The sequence below is a fragment of the Phytophthora sojae genome, assembly GCF_000149755.1.
Source record: "Phytophthora sojae unplaced genomic scaffold PHYSOscaffold_14, whole genome shotgun sequence".
Lineage (NCBI taxonomy): Eukaryota > Oomycota > Peronosporomycetes > Peronosporales > Peronosporaceae > Phytophthora > Phytophthora sojae.
The window spans coordinates 739,849-758,044 of record NW_009258128.1 but is presented as its reverse complement, the minus strand read 5'-3'; the positions used below and the strand labels follow the sequence as shown (position 1 = coordinate 758,044).

General features: G+C 57.4%; 6 protein-coding genes across 6 annotated transcripts; 4 read left to right on the top strand and 2 right to left on the bottom strand.

Moving 5' to 3' along the window:
• Positions 1 to 27: 27 nt before the first annotated feature.
• On the top strand, positions 28 to 2,192 carry PHYSODRAFT_531408 (hypothetical protein; the record flags this gene model as incomplete). Its single annotated transcript, XM_009539909.1, has 3 exons — positions 28 to 726; positions 865 to 2,040; positions 2,124 to 2,192. The coding sequence occupies 3 exons, from the start codon at positions 28 to 30 to the stop codon at positions 2,190 to 2,192; spliced, it is 1,944 nt and encodes a 647-aa protein (XP_009538204.1).
• Positions 2,193 to 3,553: 1,361 nt separating this feature from the next.
• PHYSODRAFT_289122 (hypothetical protein) lies at positions 3,554 to 7,899 on the top strand. The gene has a single exon (XM_009539908.1). The coding sequence runs from the start codon at positions 5,689 to 5,691 to the stop codon at positions 7,177 to 7,179; it is 1,491 nt and encodes a 496-aa protein (XP_009538203.1). The 5' UTR covers positions 3,554 to 5,688; the 3' UTR covers positions 7,180 to 7,899.
• Positions 7,900 to 10,845: 2,946 nt separating this feature from the next.
• On the top strand, positions 10,846 to 11,661 carry PHYSODRAFT_531845 (hypothetical protein; the record flags this gene model as incomplete). Its single annotated transcript, XM_009539907.1, has 1 exon — positions 10,846 to 11,661. One exon carries the CDS (start codon positions 10,846 to 10,848, stop codon positions 11,659 to 11,661), a length of 816 nt encoding a protein of 271 aa, XP_009538202.1.
• Positions 11,662 to 12,463: 802 nt separating this feature from the next.
• PHYSODRAFT_246582 (hypothetical protein) lies at positions 12,464 to 13,631 on the bottom strand (the record flags this gene model as incomplete). Its single annotated transcript, XM_009539906.1, has 3 exons — positions 12,464 to 13,138; positions 13,243 to 13,324; positions 13,405 to 13,631. 3 exons carry the CDS (start codon positions 13,629 to 13,631, stop codon positions 12,464 to 12,466), a joined length of 984 nt encoding a protein of 327 aa, XP_009538201.1.
• Positions 13,632 to 14,003: 372 nt separating this feature from the next.
• Positions 14,004 to 15,209, top strand: PHYSODRAFT_531985 (hypothetical protein; the record flags this gene model as incomplete). The annotated part of the gene is made up of 5 exons (XM_009539905.1): positions 14,004 to 14,291; positions 14,398 to 14,622; positions 14,708 to 14,802; positions 14,871 to 14,990; positions 15,059 to 15,209. The coding sequence occupies 5 exons, from the start codon at positions 14,004 to 14,006 to the stop codon at positions 15,207 to 15,209; spliced, it is 879 nt and encodes a 292-aa protein (XP_009538200.1).
• Positions 15,210 to 15,407: 198 nt separating this feature from the next.
• PHYSODRAFT_531566 (hypothetical protein) lies at positions 15,408 to 15,740 on the bottom strand (the record flags this gene model as incomplete). The annotated part of the gene is made up of 1 exon (XM_009539904.1): positions 15,408 to 15,740. A coding segment is annotated over one exon (333 nt), but the record flags the coding sequence as incomplete, so codon positions are not given.
• Positions 15,741 to 18,196: the final 2,456 nt, after the last annotated feature.

Genomic DNA, 18,196 nt, shown 5'->3' with positions numbered 1-18,196 from the left:
AAGCGACCGCCTCCACATCTCCTCACAATGGCCTCGACTCCGTCCGTGGACCTGAGCATCCTGCGCGTCGGCATCCCGGCCGAGCTGCCGGCGCACCCGGGCAACCACCCGGACCCGACGGTGCCCAAGGCGCCGCACCGCAACATCGACGGCCTGTCCAAGGACGACCTGGTGCTGGCGGTGCAGAACGCGCTGCGGTACTTCCCCGAGAAGTTCCACGCCACGCTGGCGCCCGAGTTCGCGCAGGAGCTCAAGGACGAGGGCCACATCTACATGCACCGCTTCCGCCCCGTGCAGTACGAGATGAAGGCGTACCCGATCGAGCGGTACCCGGCCAAGTGCAAGCAGGCGGCCAGCATCATGCTCATGATCATGAACAACCTCGACCGCAGGGTCGCGCAGTTCCCCAACCACCTCGTCACCTACGGCGGCAACGGCAGCGTCTTCCAGAACTGGGCGCAGTACCTGCTGACCATGCGCTACCTGTCGGAGCTCACGGAGCAGCAGACGCTCGTCATGTACTCGGGCCACCCCGCGGGTCTCTTCCCGAGCCGTCCGGCGGCCCCGCGCATGGTCGTCACCAACGGCCTCATGATCCCCAACTACTCGACGCGCGCGCAGTACGACAAGGCCTACGCCATGGGCAACACGCAGTACGGCCAGATGACGGCCGGCAGCTACTGCTACATTGGTCCGCAGGGCATTGTGCACGGCACGACCATCACCGTCCTGAACGCCTGCCGCAAGTACCTGCAGCGCGAGAACACGCGCGGAACCGTGTACGTGTCCTCGGGTCTGGGTGGCATGAGCGGCGCTCAGCCCAAGGCCGGCGTCATCTCGGGCGTCATCTCCGTCACGGCTGAGATCGACGAGTCCGCGGTGAAGAAGCGCCACGAGCAGGGCTGGGTGGACGAGGTCGTGAGCGACCTGGACGCGTGCGTGGCTCGCATCCGTGAGGCCAAGGCCAAGGGTGAGGTGGTGAGTCTGGCTTACCACGGCAACGTGGTCACGCTCTGGGAGCGTCTCGCTGACGAGGCCGAGGCTACGGGCGAGCTGCTGGTGGAGCTGGGCTCGGACCAGACGTCGCTGCACAACCCGTACAACGGCGGCTACTACCCCGTGCAGCTCACCTTCGAGGAGTCCCAGCGTGTCATGGCCGAGGACCCCGCGCGCTTCCAGGAGCTGGTGCAGGAGTCTCTCCGTCGCCACGCCGTCGCTGTCAACCGCTTGACCGCCAAGGGCATGCGCTTCTGGGACTACGGCAACTCGTTCCTGCTTGAGGCCCAGCGTGCCGGTGCTGATGTGCTGCGTCCCGGTGTGAAGCCCGAGGAGGCTGCGGTTTCCACGACGGCGTTCAAGTACCCGAGCTACGTGCAGGACATCATGGGCGACATCTTCTCGCTCGGCTTCGGCCCCTTCCGCTGGGTCTGCACGTCGGGCAAGCACGAGGATCTCAAGAAGACGGACGAGATTGCTGCGCGTGTGCTGCGTGACCTTCTGGCCGAGCCCGAGGTGCCCGAGCGCGTGGCGGCTCAGCTGCGTGACAACCTGCGCTGGATCGAAGCGGCCGAGGACAACAAGCTCGTCGTGGGCTCGGAGGCTCGTATCCTGTACGCCGACCGCGTGGGTCGTGGCACGATCGCCATGGCCTTCAACGCTGCTGTCGCTAGCGGCGAGATCTCGGCGCCCGTGGTGCTCAGTCGCGACCACCACGACGTGAGCGGCACCGACAGCCCGTTCCGTGAGACCTCCAACGTGACGGACGGCTCTGCCTTCTGCGCCGATATGGCGGTGCACAACGCGCTGGGCGACGCTGCTCGTGGCGCTACGTGGATCGCGCTGCACAACGGCGGAGGCGTTGGCTGGGGCGAGGTGATGAACGGCGGCTTCGGAATGGTGCTGGACGGCTCGGAGGACGCCCGCGAGAAGGCTGCGTGCATGCTCGGCTGGGACGTCAACAACGGCGTGGCTCGTCGTGCCTGGGCACGCAACGCCAACGCGCGCTTCGCTATCGAGCGCGAGATGAAGGCGGACCCTCTGGTACGTTCATTGCTGCGTCAGGCATCGGGGCTATTGAGGTAAAGATACTAACTTGTGCTCGTGTTGTGTGTTGTGCTCTGCAGCTGACTGTGACCCTCGCCAACGAGGCCGACGATGCCAGCGTGCGCGATACCGTGAGCAAGCTCTTCTAAGGGAGCAGGAAAGGTAGCAATAAAGTTTTGGTAGAAGTAGCGTTGGATTCATCACCGAGGGGATCTTCGCAACCTCGAAGCGAACCATATAATAAAGAGAAATACAGTCACTTGGTGCCTTCGGTATCGGATTCTGCGTTGACAACAAGTTCTAAGGTGAAGCCTCAACTTTGCCGTTTGAACTCGCTGGAGCACCGCTGCACCGCATCCAGTTCGGATGGTGCCGCACGAAGCAAACAACGCACCTGCAGCCACTGTTGTTGCGAGTGCTTCCCCACTCGAGCATAATACCTCGAGAAATGCCGCGGCGACCAAGCTGTCGACGAGGACCACGACGATCACCATATATGTATATCTCATTGCGAACAGAGCGAGGTTGCTGCCAAGCACAACTTCAGTCAAGCCGCAGTCGTCACCTTTCTGCTTGGTCAACACCCGCGCTCCATGCAACGTCAGCAAGCTCGGGTGCAGTTGCCGTGAATGCAACGTGGTCCCCGCAACTTCAGCTTGGCAAAAAACGTGAACATGAACACGGATGTAAATGACTGCACCAATTGGTGTACACCTTAGTGAGGGGTTAATCAGTGGAAACATCATAGAAAATTCTAGTTCAATGTATACTTTACGCGTCGGATACTTGACATATTTCACAAATTTCGTCCGGCTTTGGTCAAAAATGAACAAGGTGTTCAACACACCGCTGCCCGATGACACCCAAATTCGAATAGACACGCTTCCCTCCGCCGTCGTCACTACCGGATCGACCGCGACGCGCGCAAGCCATGGCCGATTCCTCCGCCCCATCAGGCGCCGACGCGCAGTTCGCCAAGCGCATCCTCGTGACGGGCGGCGCCGGCTTCATCGGCTCGCACGTGGTCATCCACCTGGTCACGCGCTACCCGCAGTACTACATCGTGAACCTGGACTCGCTGGACTACTGCTCGTGCGTTCGCAACGTGCACTCGGCCATCTTTTCGTGCGGCAGCGAGTGCGAGCTGCAGGCGCGCGGCGACAGCACGGAGGAGGACGAGGTGGGCCGCGAGGAGGAGGTGGACGACGAGGTCTGCGAGCGCCTGCGCGGCAGCTTCTGCGAGCCCGGGGATGAATTTGTGAGCGACGAGTTCTTGGCTATTTTACCGAAGAACTACAAGTTTATCCACGGCAGCGTCACGAGCGCAGACTTGGTGGGCTACATCCTCAAGACGGAGCGCATCGACACCATCATGCACTTCGCGGCGCAGTCGCACGTGGACAACTCGTTTGGCAACTCGATCGAGTTCAGCAAGACCAACATCCTGGGCACCCACGTGCTGCTGGAGGCTGCGAGGCTGCATGGGGTCAAGAGGTTCATTCATGTGAGCACAGACGAGGTGTACGGGGAGGGGAGACCCGACTCGGCGCCGATGACTGAGGACCACGTGCTCGAGCCGACCAACCCGTACGCGGCCACGAAGGCTGGTGCGGAGTTTCTGGTCAAGAGCTTCCACCGTTCGTTCGGTCTCCCGACCATCATCACGAGGAGCAACAACGTGTACGGACCGCACCAGTACCCCGAGAAGCTCATCCCCAAGTTTATCAACCAGATCCTGCGCGACCGACCAGTGACGATCCACGGCGACGGCATGCACACACGCAACTACCTGTACATCTCCGACGTCGTGGCGGCCTTCGATCTCATTCTACACGAGGGAAAAGTGGGGGAGGTCTACAACATCGGCGGCGAGAACGAACTCTCCAACAAGGAGGTGGCGATGGATCTGCTGGAGGCGATGAAGCCGCAGCTTGTCGGAGCTGAGAAGGCCAAGATGATCACACACGTGCAAGACCGGCCCTTCAACGATCACCGGTACACCATCGACGCGGCCAAGATCCGTCGGCTGGGCTGGACGGAGAAGGTCTCGTGGCGTGACGGCCTGCGCAAGACGGTCAAGTGGTTCTGCCGATATGGTCACCGCTTCAACAACATCGACCACGCGCTCGAGGCCCACCCGGTCAACTTTAAGAAGACGTACAAGATCAATCTACCCTAGTCGAGAGCGCAACCGAGTGTAGCATATAAGCCCCCCAGCGAGAACAACACGTCCACCACATACAGTAGAAGATGCAAACTTTTCTACGTGTACTACATCGTAAATGTACGCAACAATCGTTGCTGCTCTATGCAGGAGTGAACAAACCATACAGCAATCTAACAAAGCTACGGGCTGGAGCCTCCAGGTAACAGAAGAAAATCGTGCCTGAACGTTCGAGGCCTAGATTAAAGTACCGGTACTTTGGTGCTGCAAGATCTACAGTACTTGATGCGCTCTTTACACGGAATGCCCGCTTACTTGAGGCAGTCTTACCGTTTTTTTGTTTTTGCGCGCAAACACTTTCCTCTATGAAGACACTGCATCAGCTCCCGTTTATAGTGGAGCCACAGAAGCTTTAGCTCAGGGCACATTATGTTCTGGTGGCTCATTTCGGTGTCGACTTCTAACGATTCTCAAATTTCCTAGACGAAGCTTCCTATTATCACGCCCATCCTTGTATTGTTCACCGGTATGAACCCGTCGGCTCCGTCGTATCGCTAACTCGTGGCTGTATCACGCTGTCCCGGGCAAGTACTCTTTCGCCAGTTCGATATCGATCGTCTTGGCAGGTCGCAACGGCCATGGGCGCGGCTCGAGCTGTTAGCACATCGAAATCATTAGCTGCAAGCGACACTGTACTTTGGCAGCAAGAATCCCCTTTCAAGTGAATCCATACAAGCGGGTAGGGCCGTAAAGTGCTTCACTCACTAAATCCACTGCTCTTGGTCGCTGCTATCAGAGGACTGGCGAACTACCTACTTCAGCTTGAGCAGCTAAGAGCTGGGCAGACCGCGCACTTTGAAAATCGAGTCCGCCGTAGGTCAAATTTCCGTTGCTGAGCACTCCTCCTCCATAACGGTAGCCGATCATTAGCAGCAGTTTGGTATGAGCTACTCTGCGGCTTCATCGCAAAAACTATTCGCTTCGTTGGTCTCCGTCCACTGCGCACTTATATGTGACTTGTGCAACCACTTCAACAACCTGACCATTCATAGCGCTTTCCGCGGATTACCAAATGCACGAAGTGGCGCTTAGCGTTTGACATTCCGACATGGAAAGCGTTGCAAGGGCTCTTTGGAGACCCGTAGCGATGAAATTGCAGGACCAAAGCTGGCTTTATCTCGCGCTTTCCACGGCTTAGTCGCGCTCAGGAATGGCAGGTATCGCGGCAGTTCACTTGCCGGAGCCCCCATTTCCATATTCCCGCAGCATTGCACTCGCTGGCGTACCGCTCTCAGCGCTGCGTGGCGCTGCCGCCGCACCGCATGCATCGGAACCGTTTATCGAGTGCAGCTACCATCGATACAGGTTGCCGTACGGGCAATCCACACGAGTTTGCAGGGCCCTCATTCCTCAAAATTCCTTGAGCACAACACCCAAGCAAGAGATCGAGACCGTGACAGTGGATTCACCGACCAACAACCATGGGACGCAACCGCCATCATCACCAGACCCGAGCGACTCACTACGACCAGCGTGAGACACGAGACGCGGATGAATACGACGAGTCCAAGCGCCGCAAGATGATCCGCTGGATCAAGTCGCGCTTTGGATACGTCGAGCCAGAGACGGCTCCGCATCCGCGCGACCGCAGCAGCCTCAGCAAGAGCGGACGATCTCGTGGCAATAACAGCTTTTCGCTCGGATCCTCGAGCAGTGGCAACCCGCAGTACACGCCATCTTGCCGTACGGACTACCGCACTCACGTGTTGATCATCGGCGGTGGAATCGGAGGGCTCTGCCTGGCTCAAGGTCTCAAGAAACATGGCATCCCTTTCACGGTGTTCGAGCGCGATCCGTCTCCCAATTATCGCACTCAGGGCTACCGCTTGCGGATCAACAGCGACGGGTACCAAGCACTGAAGACCAACCTCTCGCCCGAGAACTTTGAGGTGTTCCTTCGAGCCACAGGTCATTTCCAGCCCGGCTTCAAGTATCTCGAAGCTGAAAGTGGTGCCCCTGCTCCACCTAACGCGCAGTTCTCGCACAAATCCGGCATCACCAAGAACGTCTTCAGCGCCGACCGCGCCATGCTGCGATCTCTGATGCTCACGGACCTGAATGAACACGAAATCCGGTACGGGATGGCCTTCAAGAGCTTCCATGTGCAGCCCAATGGACGTGTGGAGGTCACCTTCGAGAATGGCATGACCGTAGAAGGCAGCGTGCTTGTTGGAGCCGACGGAACGACTTCGCGTGTGCGCCGACAGTACGTACCGCGAGCTGCCACGCTCCTGGACACTGATAGCGGTGCCATCTACGGCAAAACGAAGCTGACGCCCGAGATCGAGAACTTCTTCGAGACCGACAAAACCACCATGGTCATCAGCAAGGAGCCCCCGATGAGCCTCGTCATGGAACCTCGCTGCAATGTGCAGGCTGACCTGAAAGAGTTTGCGGCTATCTCGAACACAGACGTGCCGGATATCCAGAACTACATTTGCTGGGTCCTCATCGCTCGCGCACAACACTTCCACCGGAACGAAGAAACCACAGTCCAGGATCTCTTCTCCATGAAGCCAACTGAAGTCGCCAACTTGTCGAATGACATGACGCGCAACTGGTGTCCAGAGATCCGTGCGATCTTCGAGCACCAGTCACCAGAATGGAGCTCTTTCCTGCGCATATCGACCATGTCCCCGGAAATTCGCCACTGGCAGCCGTCCACGGTCACGCTGATCGGAGATGCAGTGCACACCATGGCACCGGCAGGCATTGGCTGCAACACGGCTCTCCACGACGCTCAAATGCTGGTGAAGTATTTCCGTGAGATGGGTGTCGGGGTGGATGCTATCGCGCAGTATGAACACAACATGCGTCAGTACGGCTCCGAGGGTATTGCCATTAGCATGGATGCAGGGAAAATCATGTACGACCTACCGAGTGTCGAGGACATGCGTGCTGTCGCCTACTGATCCTGGATGAGAATCACTCAGCGTGAACTGTTACATATCTTCTTGAATAACTCGCTTGAATTACTCGTTTCTCTTACGATGTATTACTTGTTGTGGTACTTGTGCGGCTTTCCTGCTCCTTATTTAATTCGAACAATGCGTACTTTGGAGTTGGCAGGGACAATAATGATCAGCTTTTCTCGAGCCAACAAGGATGTATGAGGGAACGGCGCAACTCGAGCAGCAGAAATCTCTTCGCAGCTCGGCCAAACGATACGCCTGTCCTTGTATCTGGCGCAGTTCATGTATCACTCCATCGCAACAAACTTGGTGAGCGCAATGGGCTGTCCTGCTTCAGGGAAGGGCTGCCCAGCCAAAGCAGTGGAGTCAGCGCATGAAAACCCGAGATGTTTTGCTGCCGAACAAACGTTTGCCAAGCCCCAGCCATAGATGTTGTTCGGGTACTCCTGGTATGTGGTATTACCACATTCACTAGGAACGAGGAAAGGCTTGTGTAACTTGCGCGTCGTCGTCTCGGTGAGACTTTGCAGGACCTTCTCGTACGCTGGTGGTTTTGCCACAGAGATTTCTTCCGAGGAATTATACAAACTGAGCAGCAACGCGACAGCGCCAGCCACGTGTGGCGTCGCCATGGAGGTTCCGGTGAGCCGCGTGTATGCACTGTCCTTGACGCTCATAGCCGACCGAATTCCGACTCCAGGAGCAACGAAGTCAGGCTTGATTACATACTTGCTGCTTGCGGTCGTCACACTTTCGCTAAAGTCATCCTCCAGACTCGGTCCCTTCCCACTCGCACCCCAGAGCGAACTTCCCCCGATCAGCGCACCCACGGCAATCGTATCTTCATGACTGCCGGGGTAGTACACACTTCCACACAAGAATCCGTTGGTATTCCCACTTGCAAACACTGGGTAGACGCCAGCCGCGCGCCACGTATCAATCACTTTGCTCAGCCACGTCCACTGCGGGTATACAGGTGTCGAGCGGTCCACTCCAAACGAGTTCGTCACCACATCCGCACCAAGCGAACAGTCTGCACCCGTGCCGTCCATCTTGGTGGGGCACAACACCCACTGGGCTGCCAACAGGAAGTCGCTCTTGTTTGCCGCTCCCCAGATATCGAACGCCCGTGCAGTGATCCACGTCGCCTCGGGCGCTACACCAACTCCCTTCCCGCCCACAGCAGTCCCCATCGTATGGGTCCCATGACCGACTTCGTCCGCGGTATCTGGCGTCTCCTTGGACATGTCCGTCCCAGGCGTGAACCAAAAGGAGTAGTCAAAGTCCACTGTCCCGTCCTGCTTCGTCCCTGGGTAGCAACAACCACACAAACACGTTAGCCATAAGAACATGTACCATCCTCACAGCCACTCTACCTCTGAACGTATCTCTCAGAGCTTCGTGGGTGTACCTCACGCCCGAGTCAATGCTGGCAACCACCACGCCCCTCCCTTTAGCTCCTTGAGCCCAAAGCTGAGGGGCGTGGAGCAGCTTCACATTGCTCTGGGGCTCTCCAGCTGCCCCTCTCTCCTCTCCAAAATCTTCTTCATGCTGCGCTCCAATGAGCCTCAGCACTTGCGTGTCTTCCTCCACTTGAATCACCCCCGGGAAACTCCGCAGCCCTGCCTCGACAGAGAAGAACGTCTTTAACTCTGTATTGTTATCGCTGTACCGGACTATGAGCGTGTTCTGCAGCCAGAGACGGGAGACCACTAAGTATCCGTCTTCAGCGTCATTCTGAGCCTCGATGAAGCTCGCGACGCTGCGCTGAGCGTCGTTTACTGCGCTGGAGAAGCTCTGGCACACGAGCTCTCGTCTCTCGGAGGCCCCGAGACCGGGCGAGAGCGCGAGATTGCGCGCGTCGAGCGGCGGGTGCAGGTGCACGAGCACCACGCGGTCGTCGAGGCCGCGGACGAGCTGCAGCGCGAGAGAGAGTGAGGCCAGGAAGAGCGCGAGATGGCGCCGGATGGGGGCCATCCTCGATGGATGCGGAAGTGCGACTCAACGGGTTGAAGTTGAACGTGGTGTGGCGCACACTGTTTGGGAGGACTATTTTTTGTGGCCTTTTGAAACCCCATTCGACGTTCCGGTGGTGATGGGTTGCTAGCGGGGTATGTGATAATAGAGGCTGTGGAAGGTGGGGTTTGACTGGATGTTGTATGAAGTCGACGAGTGATAGAGCGATGTGGTTTCGGAGGCCTTGAAAAGATATAGGTCGGCTGCGAGATCTTTTAGGGTATATTATTTTTTGGTGAGACCTTTTTATCTCGGGCTTTGCAACTCTTGCAGCTCTGCGCCGGAGCGATTTCTGTCTCATGAGGAGCGTGTTGACGATGGCTTCTCTCCGCCAGCCAGCCCCGTTCGCGTCGTCGCGATGAGAAACATCGCTCCATTTTCACCTTTCTCCGCCTGCTGGCGGTTTTTGTGCATTTGTGTGCGTTTCTCCGAGTCCACCTCCCCAAAAACCCTGGAACGCGGGGGCTCTTTGATGTATGAGTGTGACACCGCGGGGGTCCCAACTCGCTCAAGCAAGCGCGCCGACCGCAAATGGGGCCGGTGGCTGTCGCTCATAGCGTAAGTAACCGCACTCAAAGCAGCCACAACTCGCCTGTAGGCCTTCCTTCTCTTTGCTGTGAGCGCTCGAGCTCGTAACGGGGGAAAGACAATACCAGGGGGCAATTCACTTCACGCTTCGCTACCGCTACAATCTCACCCCTTCCAACGCTCATAATAAAATATCCACAAAATTCATTTTCACTTGATCTTTGTATGCCCGTCAGTCGGGCGCAGCAGTGCTCCCTTTTTCGAAACGCCATCTCCAATCCAATCTTTCGGCTCGCTCGAAAAACCCACCGGTGGGAAATACAGTCGACCGCCCGCCCCTCGACGGTCGCAGCTCCATCATTCCACGACAGTCGCGCGCCCGCGCACTCGGCTCAGCACCCAGGCACAGGCTCCAAGGCGCCGCTATCCCTCCCCACGCTCGAGGCCATCCGCCTCCCTGCGCCTCGTTATCGCTCGGAGCCGGGCCCGTCTTCTCTTCGCAGGGGAATTCACAAAAAACCGCTCGGCTGCAGACGGGCACCGCCGCCAATCGATAAGCAGGCACAGTCACAGCGCACAGGTCGCAGGCGGATAATCCAAAGTGCCGGCCGGACGCTTGAGCAGCCGACCCGACTGGATGGTGTGGCTGGACCCGACGTCGACGCTGCGCTGCGCGAGCGCGGCGCTGCTGCCGCCCATGCTGCTGGAGGTCGTGCTGGCGGGCGGCATCCTCTGGCGCGCCTTCCACCAGCTCTACTGGAACTCGCACCCGCGCCGCATCTTCCTCCACATCGTACGCGCAAATACTAAACGATCTCTTCATTCTTGTAGACATATTCTGACGGTACGGTGGCTTGTGCGCAGGTTCTGCTGCTGTCGTGCGTGCTGCGGCTCGTGTTCTGGCTGGGCATGTGCAACTCCAGCGTGCTGGCCGCGGGGGTGGCGTGTCTGTGGTGGTCCAACTCGATGGTGCTGCTGTGCACGGCGGCCGTGATCTTCCAGTGGTCCAGCGCCGTGACGGCGGGGCGGGTCACGGCCCAGGAGCTGCAGCGCTCCAAGCGCCTCACGGCCATGCACCCGCTCGTGTTCCTGCACTCGCTCCACTTGGTATGGACGACGGTCATGGGGATCCACGTCATCGCCCACGGGTTGGACTCCCCCAGCAAGATCGACGACTACCCGGAAGACGCCGACGCCCTCCTGCTGACGTACCGGATCATCAATATTTCGACCCTGGCCTTCGACGCAGTGGTGGCGTGCTACGTGGCGGTGCAGCTGAGAGAGAGACTGCTGTCGGCGGCGATGGCGGACGACATGAAGAAGAAGTCGGTGGTGCAGATGACGCTGCTGATGGCTCTACTCACGGCGTCAGTGACGCTTCAGATCATCATGGACGTGCCGGTGTTCGTCTCTGGACTCAGGGAGTCGTGGTCCTCGCTGAGCTTTGAGGGCTTCTGTGTCGTCAAGTACTTCGTCCCGGGCCTGCTGTTGAGTCTGGCGTTCCTGTACATCATGCGCCGTGTCGAGCAGCGCGAGCCCACGCGGATGATCGTGGTGCCGTCTCGGTCGCTAGTGGAGTTTGTGGAGTGCTCGTCGCCCGACTGTGTGTGGTGCGCGCACCACCGGCGCTATCATTTGAACCAGAACAAGTGGGATGTGACGCTCATGACGTCGTTCTCTCCGCGGACGGTGGACTCGAGCTTCCACTCGTCCACTCAAGCGAACCTTTCGCAGGGCTCCTGGTCGTCTGGTAGCACGCCCGAGCCGCACCACTACGTGGGCAGAGATAGCCACCACCGACTTCACCCAGGACACCAGGCGCACCAGGCTCACCAAGCTCACCATGGGCGTGGACACGTTTCCTTCCCCGTCCAGACCCACGGAGACTATGAAGCTCCGAGAGAAACTCCAGAACGTCGAGGTGCGCGCTACAGCTGAGCTGACCAGGCCAAGCATTTGATGCTTCCACAGGTTCAGCAATACGACACAACATCCAATTCTGCCTCGAGCAGATTGACTGGCATCGAAATCTTCTACGAAAGGAGAACCATCGCGACAAAGCTCATCCGCAGCTACATCAAGCCAGTGCTGTCGGGCAACCGAGAACGAGTATCGCTGCAGCGAAATGCCTCATTATTTATGATGTCGAGAAACGAAAGCAAGCCACCGACACTGCGGGATCTACAGCTACGACAAGCTAAACTACGAATACCTCAATATAATGGATCCTCGCACGCTCAGCTGTTCTCGTGTTCTCGTGCTGCATGCACATTTTCGTCAACCGAAGGCGGGTTCGGCTCGCGCGTTCCGTTGAACTGCCATCGAAAGGCTTCGGCTTGCGATGGTCAAAGCTTGTGGCCCAGAGCATGGATGGATACTAACGTTATAGTTTCCAGACAGTTTCGTAGTAGATGTATGGAGAGCTCAAAACGCTTAGTGCTGGCTTCCTGCGCTCATGTTCGTGAGCGAGTGACCAGCCCACGTCTAGGTTGAACTAACTGTCGTGCCCCTGTGGTCTGACGCGATGCATATACTTTTACGAGTTCAACTGGACTCCTCTCGTAGATGTAGATTCTGGTGTACTACATGTAGTATGCGAGAAGTCTACGATATGACCAGAACGGAACGAACTCTAGCATTTCCAAAGCTTCAAAACGAGAACGGAGTAGTACATTTTTGATCGAGGTGAGCCTACCCAGTAGTGAATACAACAACATGCACCAGGTTTTCAACACCACAGCTACTTTCCGAGTCGAATGAGCGTCAGGAAGCTCATGCCACTGAGACTGACGGGGCATTTGACAGCGAACTGCTGGCTCTTCTCAACTCGAGTGATGCACGTCAACGTCGTGGAGCTGCAGTAGCCCTCCGTGAAGCCACAATAAGCCGTCTGGATGCACTCAGCGCCCTTCATGAGCTGGATGGCCGCGTTGGCACTTTTCGACTTGTAGTTAACCACCGCCGTCACGTGGTACAGACCTGGCAGGTTCATGCGGACGATGCCGTCGGCATAGTTGTTCCAGCAGATCCAGTCCGCCACTTTGGTCGTGGCTTGCATCTGCAAGGTCGAGGTCGAGTCTTGAGACGCCGTCAGCGTCTTGAGCTCCTTCTTGAGCTCTTCGATCTCCGTCTCACGAGCGTCCACGTCCTCCTGCAGTAGCTTGGCCGACACCTCCAGGTCTTGCAGCCCCCTGCTGTGGTTGGCAATGACCTCCTCGCTCTCCTCGCGGAGCTGCTCGACTTCATCCTGCAGGTCGCGCATCTTGGACTCCAAAACATCGATGCGTTCCAGAGAAATGGGTTCCATCTCGATGGAGTAAGTCGCAACACGCGACTGCTTCAGCACTTGGAGGTTCACCGTCACTTCCAACTGGAAAACTTCCCCCTTGAGACGTCGGAACGCGGTCCGGGTCGTCTTGAGCACCCTCCAGCAGCTCGTAGAAATACTTTACCAGTGAAAATAAAGTGGTTCGTTAGCTTTCATGAAAATCGATGTTTCGTGAAGAGGTAATCTTTTACCTCCACGTAGTCGGAGGCTGTAGCGCTGGGGATGGCGTTGGAGGCGTTCACGTAGTCCTCGAGACTTAACTTGGTCGTGCACCTAGTAGAAGTGAGAGAAACAATATTTCAGAGAACTGCGCAGCATTTTAGTGAGAATGTGTATCTGCAGCTACTTGCCACTGTTTCTTGCTCTCGCAGTTTTCGAGCCAGATGCGAAGTTTGCCGCTTTTGAGAGACATCGAGTAGCGGTAGGTGGGTGACGGGGCGGGAGCGAAGGTCGTAGTGCCTTCGAACTCAAGAAACTCGTCCGATGTGCCGGATTCGGGGGTCGACGACGTTGTCGACTTGGGAGACATGGTCTCCGGAGTGTACGACGACGACTCCTGGTTGCTTTCCGGCTTGGACATCGTGGTGGATCAGTGATCCAGGATCACCAGAGTCTTGCGCTGCTCGACGCGAATCGAAGAATGACACGCGCTTCCCTTCTTCTTCCTCGCCAGGCGACAGTCGCAAGCGATCTTTAGCGAGGATGGGGGAAACGCATTCGTTCGTAGCATTCCTGCCAACCACTCCGAAATGCCAAAGAACACATTGACAAAGTTGGTCGAGCACTGTCTCCAATGAAGTTCTGAGGGCTACGTAGAAGTAACTATTGTACTCTAACGGGGTTGGACGGAGCAGGATAGCGACCGACTATTTTGAAAGCTCTTTTCCTCTGCCTATAAAAAGTCGAGACAGTGGCAAGAAGAACTCGCATCTTCCTCTCCTCGAAGCCGACAATGACGGCGCACGATGTCGAAGCGAAGCCGCGCAAGGCCATGAACCCGGACCGCCTCCGCAAGCTCATCGACTCGCCGAGTATCGCGAATGCAACTCGTGACGTCCCCATGGCGATCGCCAAGCGGCAGACTTTAGTCACCTCGTGGAACGGGGAGCAGTGCGACGTCCGTCCATTTGGCAAACTGGCAGCTCCAGCGCACGTCGTTCTGGCCAAAGACCTCCGAGAGTGCGCAATTGGCGACGGAAAACCCGTTGCAGTGGTGCCCAGCGGCCTGCAAATGAGCGATGTCACCGTCCGGTAACGAAAAAGAAGGAAAAAAAACTTTTCACGTGGTAAACTTTCACTCTAACCAGCCTAACTTACTTGTATCTACATCTACATGTAGTCCAAAGGATCAAGATGGATTTACCGCTCCGTTGTTGGCCAAGAAGGAAACTTTCGCTCATGCTGCGGAGATTGAGCACCGGGTTGTACCCGGATCCGTGATGTTGAGTGAAGGTATCATGACCCCACAGCAACGACGAGAGCGACTGCACTTTGAGACGGACCATCTTCACGCCAAACGCGCTCTGCATCGAGCTGACATGAACGACCGCAGACTACACCAGATCATGTGCGTTTAACACCTCATACATAACCTGGCAAACTGGGTGCTTGTCAACCAGGTACTGATGATGTGGTTGAGTTTCTTTTTGCAGTAAGGAGCGACACTCGACGTCGGACGTGTTGGGGGCACAGCAACATGCGTCAAGTGCAACAAGAGTCCGAGGTGAAGCATATAAGCCGGATCTGTTAAGGTAAGCGTAACCTCGCGTGAAAATCTAAGTAGAGAAAATGCACTTAACCGCTTTTTATCCATGGACAGTCACGATGCAACTGGAGCTTCTCGACGCGAGTACCAGAGCAAGAACTGCGAGGCAAACCCGCGGTTACGGCACCACGACAGACTTTTCAACGAGACTCCGCTCAATTGGAACCAGCAAAGGTGCTTCGAACTTGCCTTTCGCTTTTTAACACTAGCCTAAACTAACGTGACCCTGTATTACCGTTCAGAGCGCAACATTTACGCAACGAAAGCACCGGCGGACGTTCGTACGACATCGTGAATGGAGGCAGGGTGGAGTATTACCCGCCTACCATCCCGGAGAAGCAACACCAGTGGCAAACCCACCCATCCGTTGGCATCCATCGATACACTCGCTAACTCCGGCAACAACCATAAGCAACACATGCAACAAAATCTCTAACCGGCAACAAATTCCTTCATCTCACAAAACAAACTGTCGGCATAATTTCATTTGTTGCTTTCAAAGGGGGCGGGAAACTTCACCTAAAAACTTAACTGCATGCACATCCATAGTATACAGACTCCTCCATCTCTCTCCTTTTGCCCCTGTTTCTTTCAATTGTCCAGCTGGAAGTCCCCCAGGGGGGCGTTCACGACCCCTTCCATGAAGGACACGACCTGCCCCCCGCAAGTGACGAACATCTTGTCGGACGCGAAGCCGCGGCGACTGGGAGGGGGCACGTAGCCGTACGCCGGCGAGTAGTTGCCGCCGTCGCTGAGCTTGCGCGGCGGAGACGCCGACAGCGACGACGAGCACGTGGACGTGGAGGACGGGGACGACGCGTACGTGAAGTCGGCGGCCACCGCCATCTGGCGGGGCGAGTTGCGCGCCCAGAACTCAAGACGCTGGCGCTGCGCCGTGAGGTGTTTGAGGTCCTGCAAGTGCAAATGCAAACGGAGGTTAGATACACCTAAATCGTGAGACACGTCGCCATTTAGGTGGTATTAACCAGGTTGCCTACCTGCACGGACATGCCGCTGCGGATCTCGCAGCCGTCGAAGGCGTTGTTGTTGCTGCTGGGCGGAGACGCCGAGGCGTGGTGGCGCGGCTGCTTGGTGGCGACCATGGCTCCTTAGGTAGGCTACTCCCGGCGGCGTGGGCGAGAGTCCGGTCAGACACTTGTTGCCTGCGGCAGATAAATCTTTTGTGTGTGCGCGAAGTTGCCACGGCATCTTGCAGGAGGTCCTTCGAGGGGTTTCGGTCTTCGAAAACGGAAGCGAGCGAGTTGAAGCCGACCGGGCCATAGTGAGACCGAGTCACATTTGCCAGAAACGCGCGCGAAAACGGCCTTGAAGATCTGTCACTCACAATCGCACCCCTTCGATTTCCCGCCAATCAGCGCGCACTGCAACTTGGCTCACCTCAACCTCAGTCCGCCGGTCGCACGCCCTCACTCGTGACCTGGAAGTCGCAATTCTCCGCCGGCAGGTGCGGCGAGAAGGCCACCTCCAGCCGGCGTCGGTTCGAGTCTGTCTGCCTCGTGATCATGAGGCTGGTTGCATTTGCATTGCATCAGTCAGAGAGTGAGTGGCAACACTTGCAGGGTTTGACAGGGAACTTCTGGTTACGCACCGCTGGTTGACGCAGTGCGACCACGAGAGACCGAGCGCCGGACGCAGCGCGTTGCCGGTGGAGCGAGGGTCGAAGTCGCCCGTCACTTGGTTCGTCACCACGAAGACCACGCCGTACTGGTCGCTCAGGATGCGCATGCAGTTGGCCAGGTGGAACATGGCGCGCGAGCGCTCCGCCGCCTCCTGCCAATAGGCAAGCAACATAGACCAACAACGGTTAGCCACTTATAGCTGCAACAGCGGGTAGGTACGTAGGTAGATAATGCGCCTAACGCACCTTGACGGAGGACGTGGACTCCAGTCGGAACACGGCCGCCACCGAGTCCAGCACCACGAGCTTGGTGTTCTGCTCCGCCAACAGCCCCGGAAGTCGCGCTTGCTGCAGCAACAACCATTAAGCGTCAGCCTCACCTTCTTCTCCATCAATGGCAACAGTTTTGCAGCACCAGACCACCGACCAGCAGGTCCATGAGGTCATCCACCGTGTAGAGCTGCTCGACGAAGATGCCGTCCAGGAAGTCGCTGCCCGTGATCTTCGGAGCCTCTTCACCGCGCTTGCGCTTGGCGCCGACGCTCAGCGCAGCCCCGTAGCGCCGCGCGTACACCTGCGCCAGGTCGTGCAGGCGCTTGACGGAGCCCACGCCCTCCGTGCAGATGTAGCAGGCCGTGCCCTGCAGGCCCCCGAGCGAGCGCGGCAGACAGCACTGCAGCAGCAGCTGCAGACACAGCTGTGTCTTGCCGGCCGACGCCTCGCCGCAGACCTCCGTCATGATGCCGGAGCGGAAGCCGCCGGCCAGCAGCCGGTCGATGGAGTCGCAGCCCGAGGGCAGCACCACGGGCGGCGACAGCGCCAAGGCCGACGTCCCCGCCATACTTGACGATTGCAACTGGCACCCCTTCTAAGGCGCTACAACGAGGTGCTCGCGCCGTCCGTCGCGAGTCGGAAACCGGTACCGCGCCTCGCAGGAGCGTCGGCCGCCCTCAATGTGAACAATTGCGGCGCCTCAAAGGGAGTACCGGTATATACCGACAGTCGGTGCTATACCGGTATATGCTGTATGCTGTTCGAAAGGAACATAACGGTTGGCTGGCAGTTGGGAGCGGTGCGCCGCCAACAGTGGGGCTGCTCATTCGCGAAGTGGACCGTTCGGACGGAAGTGCCATGTAGTGTGTCGAAGAAGAAGAAGGAGCTGATGTCTATCCTGAGGGGCTGATATCTAATGATCGACAGCATACCCAAGTCCAGCACGCTGGCCTGATCCTTCCGTCACTGTTTGTCTCTATCTCGAGCGCGAATCCCGCGCGCGTGCAGTCAAATCTGCCACAGTTGTTGCGTCCTCCTCCATGGCCAACCATACTGCTATTGGCTGCACATAACAAGCGGTTGTTCATGATAGGAACCCTTCGCAAACTACCACCGTGTTGCAAGGAGCCAATTACAGCCCACACGCCCACAACAATACTTTAGTGTGCTTGAATGTGCATGTTGACCACCGTAGGCGGGTCCAAGACGTAAGGTCTTCTTGACCGGAGCTAGAAAATGTAAGCCTTCTCTAAGCAAGTGTAAGGAATAGAAGCTAAACCAGGCAGCGTGAAGGAATTGCCATCGATACCTCTGGCTGAGTTGATGCAGCATTATATAGTGCCATGGATTGACGAACGCATTTGAGTTTACGACCTGATCGAGGTCCGCCCACATGTACGGAGTCAGGAGATCCGAGGTTTGCTTACCTGCGGCCTCGACCTTGAGCTGTTCGACGTGCAAATGCACG